The sequence below is a fragment of the Panicum hallii genome, chromosome 6 (assembly GCF_002211085.1).
Source record: "Panicum hallii strain FIL2 chromosome 6, PHallii_v3.1, whole genome shotgun sequence".
NCBI lineage: Eukaryota > Viridiplantae > Streptophyta > Magnoliopsida > Poales > Poaceae > Panicum > Panicum hallii.
In genome coordinates, this window is record NC_038047.1 from 44,700,266 (window position 1) to 44,715,845 (window position 15,580).

Here is a 15,580-nt window from a genome sequence, read left to right on the forward strand (position 1 = left end):
AGAATTTGGTGGCTTTAGCACTCTTTTTTTTTTCCTAAAGCTATTTGGTTCTGCATCTTTTCTTTGCCTTGGATCAAGAATGTTGTCTTGGTGTTCAGACCATGGATCTGATGCCAATTAGTATTGCTTGCTTGCTGATTGATGTATTTTTACGATGCTAGCTTTTGATGCCATGAGCGGAATCCAATAAGCAAGCTTGGACTAAGCTTATGCCTTGAAACTTGATTTATCTACTTCGGTATGATGCTTGTTCGGTTCACTTTTGAATTTGAGAAAACTCATATTTATACATTAAACACATGCATAAGTTAGGCGTGTTACCAAACAGATGCCACATGTGCCTAACATTAGGCGTGGCAGCATATCAAACACTTACCATACTTTTCTTCATTATGCCTAACCTTAGACACGGCAGTACACCAAACACATAACTAAGCATGGCTGCTTAGGCACGCCGCACCTGTGGCAGTTGCTTAACCTTAGACGCTGGCGGGTTAGGCGTGTTACCAACTATAGGCGGCTAGGATCATGGAGGCCATTGGATTCTAAACACAATTTAAAAGAGCAACCGATTTATTGTAGCTTTACCTTTTTGAACTTGAATCCATAATTTTAAGCTGAAAAAGTGTCAACTACATGAACAGATGTTAGTGGACATCAAGTACACATGAAAGAATTCCCAAATTTCTCAATAGTGCTAGAACTTATTGGACCCAAATTTCATCATGGAGCCTGCCCGGCAAAACCACCGGATCAAATCAAATTGAGCCCAAACACCCCAAAATTATTCTCGTCTCGCCTCTTCCCCTCGTCACAGAACGTTCGCCGCCGCCGCCGACCCATGGAGCCCGCGGAGCCGACGCGCGGCACCAAGCGCCCCCTCGCCGGCGATGACGACGACGCCGGCCAGTAAGCTAAGCCAGCCCGACCTCCCTCCCTTCCTTTCCCCTATCGTCGAGCTCTTCTGGCTAGGGTTTTGGTCTCACGCCCTAGCAGGGCTCATGTTGATTTTGTGTCGCTCGCCGCGCTCGCAGGGAGCGCAAGCCGCGGTTCCCCAAGGGGAAGAAGGCCAAGCACCGGGCCGCCGGTGCGGAGGGAGGCCCCTCCGCCTCCGCCGCCGTGGACATCGACAGCATGTTGAACCCGGAGCTCGCGGCGGAGCGGCGCGCGCGGCAGCGCCACGGCCAGCTCCGGGATGGGGACGACGCCAAGGGAGGCGCCGCTGACATCAAGGGTTTCGAAGTCCACTACAACGTATGCTCTGCTCCTCCGCTTGTATTTCCCCCCTTTTGCTATTGCCAGTTGTGAGTACTGGGTATACACGGCAATACAGGATTTTGAGCTCAGTTTTGATGTTCAACAGGATGGTGTTAACTTTGTTGATGATGGCATCCGAATAGAGCCTTTTAACCTGGAGCGAGAGAGGGAAGAAGGGTACTTTGATGAGAATGGGAACTTTGTGGAGTATGCAAGAGGCAACGAGATCAAGGTAATGAAGATTTTGTGTTTAGCACCGCTAATGTCATTTGAGAAGTTACTGTTGGTGACACAAGCACCTGTCTTTGTAGGATGCCTGGTTGGATAGTGTGGAAGTTGACCCAACCTTTGCTGCAAAGGTACAGAAAAAAGGCAAAGAGAAAGTAGAGGAGTTTGAAGATCTCTCCTCTGATGACATTGGTAGGATAAAAAGGCAGATAGCAAACATGCTCGAACCAGGAGAAACGGTGCGTTTTTGTTTTTAACTTGCTGTGCATATTTTCATGCTGCTCTTTCTTGACGTTTAGCTTGTGGTTAGCTATAGGAATATTCTTAATTTACTCAACAAATGCGTATATCTGCAAATATCTAATTTGACAACACTTGCTGAACTAACATTTATCATCCGTCTCTGAATGTTTACTAAATCCTTTCTTCAATATAATTACCAGATAATGCAAGCTTTGAAAAGGTTGAAGGGTACATCAACGGATAAACGTGGAAAGATGAGTGAGGGTACTAAGCGTATATTTGATGAGTTGACCGAAGCTGCCATGAAGCTAATGGAGAATGGCGACTACAGTATGTGTTTCTTGTTTAGTTATTTTGGTATTTCTTTTTGTCCTTCCATTTGTCATTTATTAAATCTCAGTGTTGCTTATTCCCTGCTCTGTATGTTTTGCTGTAGATGTTTATTCAGATGATCGGGAGACCTTTGAACGTGAGGCTGGTTAGTTTGTTTTTCTATCTTACTAGCATGTTGAAAGTTCCTTTTCTTGATCACTTCAATTTCAGTTTTAACATTTCTCTACTAGTATTATCTTTCGCACAAATGCATGAAGAACTTGTCTTTTCTGATTCCTTGATCCTTGTCATTATTTGAGTTAAAAAAGATGTAGAACACTTAGGTCTGCATTATTAAGGTTATCTCTGTTTTTTCCTCAATGCAAACAGACTCACAATGTTGCTGTCACTAATACGTGATATGCACTGCAATCACTTGATTGCATGTTTGATGTTGTTGTGTATCCCAAAAGTGAGCACCACTATGCATAATAACCTGATCGATGCTTACTTTTTCATACTGGCTTACCTAATAAGCATGCAAATTATGTTATTATTAGTGTTGATTTCGTATCCAGGGATGTGGGCCACTATTAGAGAATATATCATGTTGCAATGTTTCAAAAAATTGTCAAAAAATCATATATGTATTACACATAAATCATAGCTCCAATATCTTGGTTCTAAGTTCGTGGCTTCATCCTAGATGTCAATGATCAAAATAGACAAGCAATCAGTCTGGCATTGTTTATCGTGTGGCAACAGTAACACTTGTATTTTTAAATCTCAACATGTTTTTTTAAAAAAAAAAGCATTACAGCATATTCGGTTAACTATATTTTGGGCACTCATGAACCCCTATGACACCAATGAACAATGAAATCTTGTTATGTTATTCACTGTTTTTCATGAGCCATACCTTAAAATTGTCTTGTTAGGAAATCTGTCTGACCTTTTTCCATCTTCTTTGCTTTTGCAGTGGGGTATGAACGTTTGGCACGTGCTCGACTTGGTTTGCCAGAAGTTGAAGATGCTTCTACGGACACAAAAGATAACCGGGCGCCATCGCCCATACTGGAGGTGAACCAACCGTCGTCCATACTGGAGATGAACCAACCGTCGTCCATACTGGAAATGGACCTTGGTGCTTCAACTGCCAATATATCTACAGCTACTGCTGCATTTAATGATGATGACAGTAACCTTGACATGTTTGGTGATGATGACAACGATGATGTCAAACGTAGTTCGGGTGTCAATACTGTAGGTTCAGGTCCGAATCCTGGGCCAGTTCCTCAGGGTACTCTGGGAACCTCAGGTGTGGAGAGTAAGTTCTCATCTCTGGCTCAATTCCTTTTTTTTGTGGCAAACTATTACACATTTCTCCTCTTCTTTCTCACAACTGTTACTTTTTTTTTAATTCAGAAATCTTGTTTCCCTGTTATTGCAGAAGCTGATAATGGAAGCGTGGACTCGGACTATGTCTATGATCCTTCTTCAGGGTAGGTTATAGTTGTTTCTATGCTGCTTTTCCTCAATTTTTTACTGTCTGTTTGAAAATAGAAAATAGCAAACAGAGACGCCGACTGTTGTAATGTTTAAACAGCTTGCATGTGTTTTGACTGTATTTCTTTTCATTTTCTTGCAGTTACTACTATAGCAGTAGCACAGGCTATTACTATGATCCTAATTCTGGATTTTATGGCTCTGCATCTACAGGAACCTGGTAACTTCTATTCCGTTCATCCACATTCAATAGCAGTTATTGCTTTTTTTTCAGCGCCACTTATTTTCTTCTGAATTCAATATAGCTTGGGCTGCTTGGTTTCCTCTTTGTTTAGTACTTTGTTGTGAATTACATGATGAACTGTAGAGGGTACTACTCATTGTGGACTAACTGTTTTAGGAAGAAGATAAATTGTGTCATTGTCAGTTATATTATATGCAGGGAACAATGTTCTCTGTGTGATTACTTATTATTAATTTGCAACTGGACTAGTAGTTAGCTAATCTAGCTGCTGTCAGTTCAGCCTTTGTAGATATAGATAGACAGCAATTACTCACCCTCTTGCCCAGGAAGATACAAGCTCCTGTGTTCCAACTGTCCAGAAGGGTAACACTGCATATTTTTCGAAATTGTACAAACATCCCAGTATCCATGAGTGTCCCTGTTAAAACCCTTTGATGTGTGGTTATGCAACTGCATAGTTAATCCAACAAACTTTTTACACCAGAAAGGTTTTGAGGAATTGGTCTAGATGATCAAGGGCAATACGGCTCACAAGTTTATTGTGTATTCTGCAGACATTACATGCAAATAGCATTGCCCTCTTATAACCGAATGAAGCTGAATACTATGCCTGTGCCTGTGCTGGGTCGTTTCTGCATGCCTAATGACACAATCCTTATGTTGATTGTTCTTTTCATGCGAAAAAATGCAACCAATAGGGTAGTTTCTGTGCTGATGTCTGCAACACCTGCAGGTACTCATACGACGAGCAAACTGGAGCATACAAAGAAATACAGGATGAACAAACTGGCGTAGTCAAAGAAGAGCTGGGAGATGCCATCAAGGAGTAGCCTAGTTGCCTGCCCTGCTTGCTCTTATCACCTATGGAGCTAGGTTAGAGTTCACATGCGCCAGTGTTCTTTAGAGGGAATTGTAGCTTCAGTTTTGCAGTTGCCAGCTATGAAGGAATGGCATCATAGTATTATGGGAGAAACCAATCGGATGATACTGTAGGTTGTAAACTAAGGCGACCCACTGGACAGTTGCAATGTTTCTCTCTTGTAACTGCAGCTTATTTTACATGTCCGTTGTTCTTCTCGTAGAGATCTGTATCATGAAAGGATACATTGCAGAATATATCTACGCATTTACTTTGGACGTACCTCTGTCAAACTGCTTACCAGATTAGAACCAAATGTCGCAGTTGTATATGGTTTGTTGCTAATGTGGACTGAAGCGGACAAGTTGTGATGGGGTTAGAATAGATGGACTTGCAAGACCGGCACGGAGGCAGCCGACTGAGAGCCTGAGAGCGAGTCATGGCTGTGTCTGAAATTCAGAAAGAGCATGACAAGGGCCCACGCAACTACGGCCCAATCATCTATCCATCGGCCCAGCCCACCACCACAGGTCACAAAAATTCCCCCTCCCTCACATAACCCCTAGCCCAGTCGCACACGCGGGAGGCTGCGGCGGCGAGGAGCTTTCCAGCGAGGCGCGGCGGCGGCTTCAAGCGTTGCAGGACACAGCGGCGGCGTTGGCGGCGATGAGTATCTCAGGCGAGCTCCCCGGCGGTGGCTCCGACGGCGAGGAGGAGGTCTTCATCAACGAGGAGGACATCATCCACGAGATAACCATCGACGAAGAAGGTTGGTCAGCAGTAAAGTGCTAGGCTTGCTTGCTCCATCGCTGCCGCTGCTTATTCTTGCTTGTCTTGCCTTTTCAGATCTCCCCGACCGCGACGACGACGATGAAGACGGCGGCGACCGGATGGGTACGCGGCGGATTTAGTTTGGATCAGCTGCTTTCAGTCCGTGCGCATGTTTCTTTGTCTGCTTTTTTCGTTATTTGCTAGCTAGCCTCTTAAGACGCTACAGAGGCCAATTCTCAGGTTCAATTTGTTAAGATTCCTGAGGAGATTGAGATAGTATTTGGGCTGTGTATAGTGGTTCCAAAGTGCCGTCTAATAATTGAAAGTCTGGAATTTATTTGTTCTTAGGCTGTCACACACAGCCTTGCTGCTTTGCCGATGCAGTTGGCTTGTTTGAAGCTACAGGCATCGTCCACAATTTGGCCTCTGTTCTCGTTTAACCCTAGCATGTGCTAGTTCCATGAGATATTCATCACTTCTTGTGGTGGTGTCACCCTTAGCATGCAGAATCAAGTAATTCTATGCCACGCCCCTTTGGTCTGAAAACACTATTATATGCTTGATCAAGCACACCATTCCTCTTTAGTATTTTTCCTATTCTTGTGCTTTGTTGTTGTATCAATACACTTGGAAGCGCTCATCATAAGCATGGTTGTTCGCCTGTTCTAGATAGAGTTCAGCAGGCATCATATCTGAATGAGATATGATTGCCCATTACATGTACATAATCATTTATGCTATGTCTCGTTAAATAGAATTGTGAGCTCTCCTTTGCGTTACATAGTTTGCAATTTTCTTGCTACCAGTTCCATCTGCATTCTGCCTGGCTCCTTTCCTTCTGAAACTTTCATATATAAAACTGCACTGTATGATGTGCTTCAGTTGCTCACTTTTCATGTACATTGGTCGTCTGAAATGCCTCGTTCATGACTGTTCAACTGATCTTTTCGTTTTCAGATGATTCAGAAGACGTCGATGATTCTACATACATATTTCAAGGCCACAAAGGCAAGTTATGACACTAGAAAATGAAGTTTACAGTGGTTCTGGGGGTTTGCTGATCAGTGTAGTAGTACTATATTTATGTGTAATATGGTGCAATTCATTTCATACCCACGAAGTAATACATGCCAAGTATACTTCGGATAACAAATTCCATGTTTCCTATCCTGGTTCTAGTATCCTACACATTTCAGTGCATTTTCTTAATAGCTATGCTAATACTCTTTTTATTCTTTTTTTACCTTTTTCTGGGTGCAGATGAAGTCTTCACTGTTGCGTGCAGTCCTACAGATGCATCTCTTGTGGCTTCTGGAGGCAAAGATGATAGAGGGTTTCTGTGGAGGATTGGATCAGCAGAGGGTGCTTTGGAGCTGACTGGTATAGTTTTCTTTGTTATCGTTTTGATATGTTGGATGACAGTTACTCATTGGAAAACCTCAATACTAGCTCTGATATCTGTGCACGCTTCCATTTTGTTTATCTGTGAAGAAAACACTCTTTATTCATTTAAATTCATGTAACATTTATGTTCTCTTCATTCGTTATTATTTACTCGGAACATTAAATGAAACTAGTTTCGTTCTTGTACATGTCAGTAGTGGCCATACATGTATGGTTTTCTGTATTTAACATCATGCATGAATTTCATGACATCTACATTTTCCCCATGGATGTAATTTGTTTAGATAATTTCTATGTTTCTGCTCCTTTTGCATATATTAGTTAATCTCTGCTCATGTTGTATTTTTCTACGTTGTTGATGCATGCTCAGTATTGCATTGAGGAAACTTACAGAACCGTTGTTCTAAACACAGGACATAGAGATACTGTCAGCACAGTAGCTTTTAGTTCAGATGGGAATTTGTTGGCCTGTGGAAGTTTTGATGGGCAGATAAATGTGTGGAGTACTGCTACGCGTTCTCTTCAGGGAACCCTTGAGGGTTCTGGGTCTGGTTTTGAGGTGAGATGGTCTCTCATTCAACTGATTTCCAGTGTGAAACCCTTGCTTTCTCATCACAAAATACATCGTTATTTGATGTTTAGTCTCATTGGGTAACTTACATGTTCGTTTTTGTAGTGGCTTAAATGGCATCCACGGGGACATTTGATAATCGCAGGATCAGAGGACTGTAATGTGTGGATGTGGAACGCTGACCATAATGCCATTCTTAATACCTTTGCTGGACATAGTAGCACAGTGACATGTGGTGATTTTACTCCAGATGGTACCATCACGATTCCTTGATTGTTATGCATTTGCTTATTTATAAAAGTCGCATTAGGATGCCTATGTAGATGTCCATATGAATGCTCCGTTCCATTTGAAGGTAAACTTATATGTACTGGGTCGGATGATGCAACTTTGAGGATATGGGACCCAAGAAGTGCACAAAGCAGACATGTTGTTCGAGGTAAATTGCCATTTATGTTGTAGTGACCATATAATGATTTTAGATGTGCTCATTCAACTACGCATGAAATTTATTTGATCTTTGTGTTTCCCTCATTGTAGGCCATGGCTATCATACTGATGGATTGACATGCTTATCAATTACTTTGGACTCACAAACAGTAGTTAGTGGTTCCAAGGATAGTTCTGTGCACATTGTGAATGTGAACTCTGGCCAGGTAGACGTGGCTTATTATTCAAGATAGTCTTTGTTTTGTTCTCCACCATTTTGCCATATTTCAGTCAGTGCTTGGTCATTTTACAGGTCGTTGGCTCATTAGTCGGACACACCAATTCGATTGAGTGTGTTGGCATCTCATCAAGGTAGTATTTCATATAAGTGGGCAACATAGTTTTATTGCAGATTGTGACTTTCTTGGCTACAGCTATGGCTGGGCGGCCACCGGGAGCATGGATCAAAAGCTCATCATCTGGGACCTCGCGCATCAATCAAACCGATGCACTTGCGAGCACGACGTGAGTTATTTGCTTTGCCATCATCTTTTTCTTCTTCGCCTCTGGATGCACCTGTGATCATTTGATCATTCATCTGCGCGTGCATTCATTCAGGAGGGCGTGACATCGCTGGCATGGCTGGGTTCGTCAAGGTTTGTTGCGTCAGGATGCATTGACGGCAAGGTGCGTATCTGGGACAGCCTCTCCGGTGACTGCGCTAGGGAGTTCAGCGGACATGCAGATGTGGTGCAGTCGCTGGCCGTCACCGCCGACGGCAACGCACTGGTCGCTGTCTCAACAGATGGCTCCGCTCGTGTGTTCGGCATTTCCATGTTCAAGTGAAGGGAACTGGGATGGTGTAGATGGTTTTTGTGTGTGCTAGGGCTTTATTTGTGGTGTACGATGATGGCATGGCATGGTAATATGGTATTGTTGAGGGAAACTTATGCAATGATATTCTACAACTCAATTCTACTCCTATAGTTATTATAGATGAACAGAGAATGTATTTGGAGTGTATTTATGTCCTGCCTTTTTTTTCTCTACTTGATTTTCTTTTGGTTTATTTTTGTGTTTTTCCTTAAAAGGGCCGAATGTATGCCTGCTTGACGGCACATCCTCCAGAAGCATTGCCTTGGGAATGTATGGTCACAGGTTATTCTCTTAAATCTTGCAGTGCTAGCTAATCTTGTATTGTCATCCCTAACACTTAAACCATACCACCTCTAGAGAACTCCAGGTTCTTCTAAGGGTCATGCTGTGCATAACACACTAAGGGTCTGTTTGGGAGCAGTTAGCTCCAAAAAAAAAATCGCTCCTCTACCGACTCCATGGAGCAGCTCTACCTTGGGTGCTTTTTTTTTAGTGAAGTGCTCCGAAACAGACCCTAAGGTGAAAAAAAACACAGCACGAGATGCAGGTCGTACTAAGTTAAGATAATGACACAACAACCAGTTCTTAAGTGGTCGTCCACAAATTTCATAGACGCCAAATGAATCTAGGAGACACGGCCAATAAACCTGTGAGCAGATCAAACAACACGCTTGTTTGGAGAATTCTCGGATGCATTGAGCCAAGCCTTCCGAATATCCATATTAACAATCGAGGTTACAAACACTGTTACACATTCAGAGAGTCAGAACTGGTGATGTTTTTTATCCACTTCTGTGAAATTACACATGAAAAAAAAAAGATCAACCACACGCACGCACACACGTGGACAAGCATCGAAACAGATAAGGGCATCAGTGAAATCGATCAACCATGGGGAGCAATTCTTGTCCAATCAAGTCAAACTCTGCACTACGTATTCTTCTACCACCACCATGTGTCCATGTCATTGTCGCCGTACCATATCTGTCATGACGCTCACTTCATGGAGTAAGAACCTAGCAGGCCAAACGATCTCCGGTCAGTTCGTGGAGCCAGACTGAAGTTCATCCCAAACATCTCCTTGAGCGCTTGCCCAGGCTCTAGAAGGTCGATCAGCCTCGCGACAAGAGAGGCGCTCTCTCTGATATGCTCCATGTCAGTCTGTGTCCAGATGAGGCGGGAGAGCTGTAACCTTCGTTGTTTCGTGCTCAGATCGATGCCCCATTTGCTGTAGATACTCTCTTTCTCCCCATTGGAGAGCTTCTTCAGCATCTGCTTGTAGAGCATATCCCTTTCTCGGCGAAGATTCTTTAAGCTGTCAGGAGAACAAGTGCCAGTGTTCCATCACATATAGGGTTTAAATGCAATGCAAAAGCTACTAAGCACTGAGTTGCTAGTTGTAATACATACAAGAAATAATTGTAATACATGCAAGAAATAATGTACCTTGATGCAATGGCAGGATTAAGTTCCCCTTGTGCCACGGGTTCTGCAGTGAACGAACTCTTAATGAAGGACAGTCTCCTGTGCTCCACTTCCATGTATATGTTATCTGCTGGATCTCCCCTGAAGAGGAGGAAGAAGTAGGTTCTGTGCACGATAGAGACATTGCATTCGTGCCACAACTCGATAATTTGTTGCTGTTTTTTCTCAAAATCAACTGTCGGATGGGAAGGAGAATGGATGGGACTCAGTGCTATATCTACACCGACGTCTTTGACTGTTCTCATGGTTGTCGAGTCATCTCTAATGGCCTGCTGCTTGGATCAAACATATTGAGTCACGAAAAGTCAGCTTGGAAAGCTACAACATATCGATATGTTAGGAACAAGTATTTGCAAATTATGATCTTCAAGCTGGTGTGACAACTAACTCCATGTTGTCAGGCTTCCATTGTGAACATAATATTAAAAAAAATAGCAGAAAAGTATACAACAGGATGCCAATACCTAGTTTCTAGTGCATTGTTAAGCAATATTGTAAGTGATCCTGGAGCTATTGTTAATGCAAGGAAAAGTGAACAAACCACTCTTACCATGATTACTTGTGCCTGAAATTCCTCACATTGGTCTTCACGGAAAATTTTTGTGTTGACACAACTGATGTCATTGACATGAGTTTCTTGTTCTTCATCGCTGGTGTTCATTTCATTGGTTACATCATCAATGATGCTCATTTCCTTGGCTACGTCATCAATGGTGCTCATTTCCTTGGCTACATCATCAATGGTGCTCATTTCCTTGGGTACTTCATCACTGGTGCTCATTTCCTTGGCTACTTCATCACTGGTGCTCATGTCCTTGACAACTTCATCAGATGCTACTTCACTGGAAACAACGGAGCAGTCCAGTAAAGGGTCTTCATTTTGGCAATCATCATTCTCGGCATACAGGCTTCTCCTGACCTTATCAAGCCTTCTGGGAGCATACCTAAAGATTTCGTCAGGTGGTGTCCTGCTGGTATTATCAGAATCATCAAACCAACTATTTGGAATCACCATAAAGCTAGCCCTACAGCTGTTACTTCTAGCCAGTGCACGATCTTTTGAGCTCATTATGCACCTCTTCAGACTCAAACATTCATAAGGGTAAGGTTTGCCAATGTTGAAAGAATGGTTAGAATCACATGTATATAGTTTGACAGCATTTTCTTTAATTCTTTCAGATTCACATCGATTCATTTTGACAGAATCTTCCTCTATATTTGTTATATTCTCAGCTTGTTGCTCATAGTTGATGGGATATGATTTGACATGATCTTCTATTTTCCCTTTTACGCTTTCAAGCCCTTGCTGTTCATCAGATTGCGGGACTGCATCTTTGGAGATCACCTCTACAACAGGTGTTTGGATCATGGTGTCCTCAGGGAGTAATTGGCTGAATTCCTGGCTTCTGCTTCTTACATGCTCATGTATCTCTATGCACTGCACTTCCCTGCAATGATCTTCAGATACTTCAGATGCAGTTGTTGAAGCTGCTTCCTTCATATGATATGGCTCTATACCGTCAGAACTATGGTTGCTGGGAGGATGCCAAGGTGAAACCAACTTTTGCTCCCATGTTTGCCGAGGAAGCTCCCTTGTTTCACCGAGGAATGCTGAGTCATTATGATCACTACTGCAGACATAGGATCCATTAAACGATGCATAATCTTGATCTTGATGAGCAACCCCATAAGCATCAGCAACTGAAAGTGCCTCTTCAGACACATTTTGTGCAAGGGACTCCGATGACCGACTATGCTCATCCTATAATGAGTAGGTAAATTCATTAAATATTGCACAGTACAATGATTCTAAAGGGAAGTAGGTATATGTGAGAGAACAAATACCCATCGCTTTGCAGTGTGCTCATAGCCATGGTCATCGCCATCACCTTTTAGTAAACAGTTAAGTTGAGACTGAACTGTGTCCCTTTCCTCCATCAATTCTTTCAGCTGCTTTTCAAGCTGGAAACAAAAATAGAGAAGAGCGTGCAGTGCATAAGAGACAGGATAATGCAACTAACAGTGTACCAAGGACTACAAATCTTATAAGTGAAAAAATGAACCTTCTTAATCTGTGCATCCTTCTCTCTCAATGCCTCAGTGTGAGTAGTGCAAGAAGCTGACCCAGGAAACTTCAGCTCATTTTCTAATCTCGCAAGTTCTCTCTGTAGATGCTTCACAAGTGCTTTGTCAGACATCACCACATTGACATGTGCATTTGTAATAACCTCCTTTGCACAGGTCGCAAACAGAAGAGTGTTCCTGGATTGCTCAATATGAGTATGCGCAGGGCTCATTGTGCAGATAATGGCTGTTCTTGCATTGCCACCAAGAGAGGACTGTAAGATACGGGTCAGCTTTGAATCTCTGTAAGGGATGTGACCATTTCTTCCCTTGCTGCAGAAGGAACATACAGTTCAGACTAAAGTAGATGAAAATAATGCTGCCAAATCAAGTAGTAAGATTAAATATTTCAAAATTAGCTTTTTTAATGAATAGTGCAAGTGGAAAGGATATATGCATGGCAAATTCAAACTCTAAAAACTCGAGCGGAAATTCTTCAAAAAAAATACAACTCACTGTAGTTATGGAGTTCTTACTAGAGGAAACAAACCTGAGTTGACGGACGACCTTTCCCAGTGTAAGCAGACTTCGGTTGATATGGCTGCCTTCTTTTAGCCTCATACCAGCCGAGGCGGTCTGAGATGCACGCTCACTTCCTGCTAAATCAACAAAGTTCTGTCCAAAAAAGAAACAAAAAATTATAAGCCACACAACTTTCCATACAAAAGAATTATAAATGTAGAAGGATATTTCATACCACACAAGCCACAAGGGTGCTCGAGTTGCCTCTTCCTAAATACTGCCTAGTTGAACTTTCAATTGTCTGAAATTAACAGCATATGTCAAAAGGCATTTATTAAAATAATAATGTTGAACATACAGTATAAGAGGGGCACCAACCAATCTGAGTATTTGATGGGATCTGGAACTTGTTTCATTCAAAGCAGTTTCTCCGATCTGCCTTTGAGCTGGAGCACAAAACCAAATGAATCAGATGAGGTGGAAAAACACAAAAAGTATGACACCTCTTTTGTTTCCAGCAAGTTCAGTTCCATACCTTCACATACTGTTAGAAGATCCCTAAGATGATTGTAGTCCCTTAAAGTTTCCTCAGTGAGTCTTTCTACAGTAGTCCCTTTCTATTCAAATAACAGCATGAATAATATTGAGAACTGTAAATAGGATGATGAAAAAGTAGAATAACTTATGGTGAGTTCGAACCAAGGAGAATAGAGTACCTCTGGATCATCTAGAAGTCTAAGAGGTGTGGAGTCATGGCTCAAAAGGTCCCTCACAGCTTCATTGTATATCTCTATGGCCGAGAATTTCAAAATGAACTCTCTTTCAGGATGCTGCAGTATGCAGAAAGGATTCAATTGCAAAGAAACACAACCAATACAACAATAATGGTTCACAACAAGAAAATAAAAGTGAACAATGTGAGTAGTGTGCACGCACCTTATCAATGTAATCATAGATGTCCAGCATGCTATACTCAGTAATTCCCGTCATTGTGTAAGTCTTTCCACTGCTTGTTTGCCCATAGGCAAATATGCTTGCTGTCAAGAACAAACGCATGTGTTAGCTCACACAGTTCATTGGAAATAGAAGTGGCAGAACATAATTGCTTCATTTCTCCTGTGCGTACAGTTAATTCCACTGACAACTGATAGAGCAACTTCTTTTGCTCCTTCCTCATAGACTTGCCGTGTAGAGCAACTGGGGCCAAACACCCTATCTGATGGGGACAGGAAAGAAGCACAATGTGAGCAATCAACTGCCAATAAAAGTGCCCAAGAACACCAGGAAAATTCTTTCAGCTACAAAACACCAAGAAATTTGGGTAACCACCAGTGGTATCCCCAATTTTGCAACCAAGGTAGTCTTTCAAAAAAAATTGCAACAAAGGCGAGTTCTCCTGCTGCTACTCACCGTAGGTGTAGGCGGTGGGGAACATGGCGCGCTCGGGGACGGTGCTCCGGAACATGATGGTGGTGGGGCTGATGCACTCCCAGTCGGAGCTGTCCCCGGCCTCCCTGCCGTTGAGCGGCCTGAGGCGCACTGACACCAGTATCCTCTCCTCCTTGGCCTCCGCCACCATCTCCTCGCCCGCCGCCCCCATGGCTCAGCTCAGCCCCCTCCCCCTGCACACCCTCGCCAGCCAAGAGCAGTATCAATATCAAAACATCCCCCCTGTCCTCATGCCAATTTCAGCGGCAACCAGCAACCCCGTCCTCCCCTCCCCCCGGACCAAACAACATTGGCATTGCGCGACAACGACGCTCCCCCGCGGCTGGGAAAACGGCAACTTTCGGACGCGTGCGGTAGGTGCCCGCGGCCGAAAGCGGCGTGCCACCGGGCGCTGGATGGAAGTGGACGGCGATCCGGCGAGAGGCCACACAAGCAACAAGGACAAATTACTACGCGATAGGGCTCTTGCCCGCACATGCACCGGCATTACTACTGCTTTTTGACCAGCTGGCTGAGTTTCCGCGAGCGCATTACATCGGGTCGACGCCGGCGCCGGCGCCGCGGACCGCGCTGGAGCCCCGCGGTGCTTGCCGCGACGGACCATGGTCCCCGCCACGCCTCTGGCCGCTTCCTAAAAAAACTAATCATTTTTCTCTATGCACCTCACATGGGGGGAGGCCGGCGCCGGACACGGGAGCGAGAGGAAGACCTGATGATAACCAGGCCAAAGCCGTGATTTTTCTTTAATGCTCACCAACTACTAGCATCCGCGCGGGGTTTTGCAGCAGAAAAAGGAAACCAAGGGGGAGCAAGAAGCAGCATGTGTTACCTGCTGCGACGGCGGGGGCGCGCCCGCGGAAGCTAGGCGCGGGAGGTTGACGGGGGTAGCAATGCGGCCGGCCGGCTAGCTAGTGAGCGGCGAGATGGTCGTCTCCTCGTCGGCTCATCTCTCCCTCTCTTCTCTGTGTGGCTGCTGCAATGGGGGCGAGGAGAGGGGGAGGGGGGAGTGGTAATGGTGGCCGCGTGGTGGGAGGCGGTCAGGCGGAGGGGAGAGGGAGGTTTGGTGAAAAAACAAAAGAAATGTATTTCCTTTTTTTTAGATTAAAGAAATGGATTTCTGTTGTGCTGCGGGTTACGGGGCCTTTTCTACCCGGAACGGAGAGGACGCGCCATCGGCCAATCGCGGTCAATGGGCGCGCGTGGGCCCGTCGAAAGTTCAAAGTGGGACCACCTGTCTGTCTGTCTGTCTGTCATGTGCTGGTGTCTCTCCCCGTTGAACGTACGGCAGCGGTCGAGTCGTCGTCTTTGCAGAGCCAGTTCATTGCAGGGCCACTTCTGGCTGGTTGGCCTCGGATGGCAA

General features: G+C 44.1%; 3 protein-coding genes across 7 annotated transcripts; 2 read left to right on the top strand and 1 right to left on the bottom strand.

Annotated features, from left to right (window-relative positions):
* Positions 1 to 751: 751 nt before the first annotated feature.
* Positions 752 to 4,908, top strand: LOC112897126. 3 transcript variants are annotated; one of them, XM_025965329.1, is made up of 10 exons: positions 752 to 909; positions 1,035 to 1,254; positions 1,364 to 1,489; positions 1,569 to 1,724; positions 1,929 to 2,058; positions 2,165 to 2,206; positions 3,020 to 3,358; positions 3,491 to 3,542; positions 3,689 to 3,766; positions 4,524 to 4,908. In XM_025965329.1, the coding sequence occupies exons 1-10, from the start codon at positions 842 to 844 to the stop codon at positions 4,618 to 4,620; spliced, it is 1,308 nt and encodes a 435-aa protein (XP_025821114.1). In that variant the 5' UTR covers positions 752 to 841; the 3' UTR covers positions 4,621 to 4,908. The 3 variants fall into 3 exon arrangements, with proteins under 3 accessions (XP_025821114.1, XP_025821115.1, XP_025821113.1); XM_025965330.1 differs by having other exon boundaries at positions 773 to 909; positions 997 to 1,254; positions 3,020 to 3,367; XM_025965328.1 differs by having other exon boundaries at positions 842 to 909; positions 3,020 to 3,367.
* Positions 4,909 to 5,134: 226 nt separating this feature from the next.
* On the top strand, positions 5,135 to 8,873 carry LOC112897127 (angio-associated migratory cell protein). Its single transcript, XM_025965331.1, has 11 exons — positions 5,135 to 5,418; positions 5,496 to 5,543; positions 6,378 to 6,428; positions 6,681 to 6,800; positions 7,238 to 7,383; positions 7,501 to 7,648; positions 7,751 to 7,834; positions 7,936 to 8,051; positions 8,138 to 8,196; positions 8,259 to 8,349; positions 8,443 to 8,873. The coding sequence occupies exons 1-11, from the start codon at positions 5,316 to 5,318 to the stop codon at positions 8,668 to 8,670; spliced, it is 1,194 nt and encodes a 397-aa protein (XP_025821116.1). The 5' UTR covers positions 5,135 to 5,315; the 3' UTR covers positions 8,671 to 8,873.
* Positions 8,874 to 9,391: 518 nt separating this feature from the next.
* LOC112897029 (kinesin-like protein KIN-7H) lies at positions 9,392 to 15,223 on the bottom strand. 3 transcript variants are annotated; one of them, XM_025965196.1, is made up of 14 exons: positions 15,050 to 15,223; positions 14,182 to 14,393; positions 13,898 to 13,987; positions 13,708 to 13,808; positions 13,488 to 13,601; positions 13,307 to 13,388; positions 13,150 to 13,217; positions 13,007 to 13,072; positions 12,800 to 12,924; positions 12,249 to 12,582; positions 12,031 to 12,147; positions 10,736 to 11,947; positions 10,147 to 10,460; positions 9,392 to 10,015 (listed from the first exon to the last, which is right to left on the bottom strand). In XM_025965196.1, the coding sequence occupies exons 2-14, from the start codon at positions 14,369 to 14,371 to the stop codon at positions 9,697 to 9,699; spliced, it is 3,132 nt and encodes a 1,043-aa protein (XP_025820981.1). In that variant the 5' UTR covers positions 14,372 to 14,393; positions 15,050 to 15,223; the 3' UTR covers positions 9,392 to 9,696. The 3 variants fall into 3 exon arrangements, with proteins under 3 accessions (XP_025820981.1, XP_025820980.1, XP_025820982.1); XM_025965195.1 differs by lacking the exon at positions 15,050 to 15,223 and having other exon boundaries at positions 14,182 to 14,493; XM_025965197.1 differs by lacking the exon at positions 15,050 to 15,223 and having other exon boundaries at positions 10,147 to 10,457; positions 14,182 to 14,490.
* Positions 15,224 to 15,580: the final 357 nt, after the last annotated feature.

Bases quoted from the DNA above. Each gene is read 5' to 3' on its own strand.
- LOC112897126 (XM_025965328.1), top strand. From the start codon at position 842: ATGGAGCCCGCGGAGCCGACGCGCGGCACCAAGCGCCCCCTCGCCGGC. The intron at 910-1,034 runs GTAAGCTAAGCC...CCGCGCTCGCAG, and splicing joins GATGACGACGACGCCGGCCA to GGAGCGCAAGCCGCGGTTCC. The intron at 1,255-1,363 runs GTATGCTCTGCT...GATGTTCAACAG, and splicing joins GTTTCGAAGTCCACTACAAC to GATGGTGTTAACTTTGTTGA.
- LOC112897127 (XM_025965331.1), top strand. From the start codon at position 5,316: ATGAGTATCTCAGGCGAGCTCCCCGGCGGTGGCTCCGACGGCGAGGAG. The intron at 6,801-7,237 runs GTATAGTTTTCT...TTCTAAACACAG, and splicing joins GGGTGCTTTGGAGCTGACTG to GACATAGAGATACTGTCAGC. The intron at 8,197-8,258 runs GTAGTATTTCAT...TCTTGGCTACAG, and splicing joins TGTGTTGGCATCTCATCAAG to CTATGGCTGGGCGGCCACCG.
- LOC112897029 (XM_025965196.1), bottom strand. From the start codon at position 14,371: ATGGGGGCGGCGGGCGAGGAGATGGTGGCGGAGGCCAAGGAGGAGAGG. The intron at 13,218-13,306 runs GTATGGAACTGA...TTTGTGCTCCAG, and splicing joins TCTTCTAACAGTATGTGAAG to CTCAAAGGCAGATCGGAGAA. The intron at 11,948-12,030 runs GTATTTGTTCTC...TACTCATTATAG, and splicing joins AGCACACTGCAAAGCGATGG to GATGAGCATAGTCGGTCATC.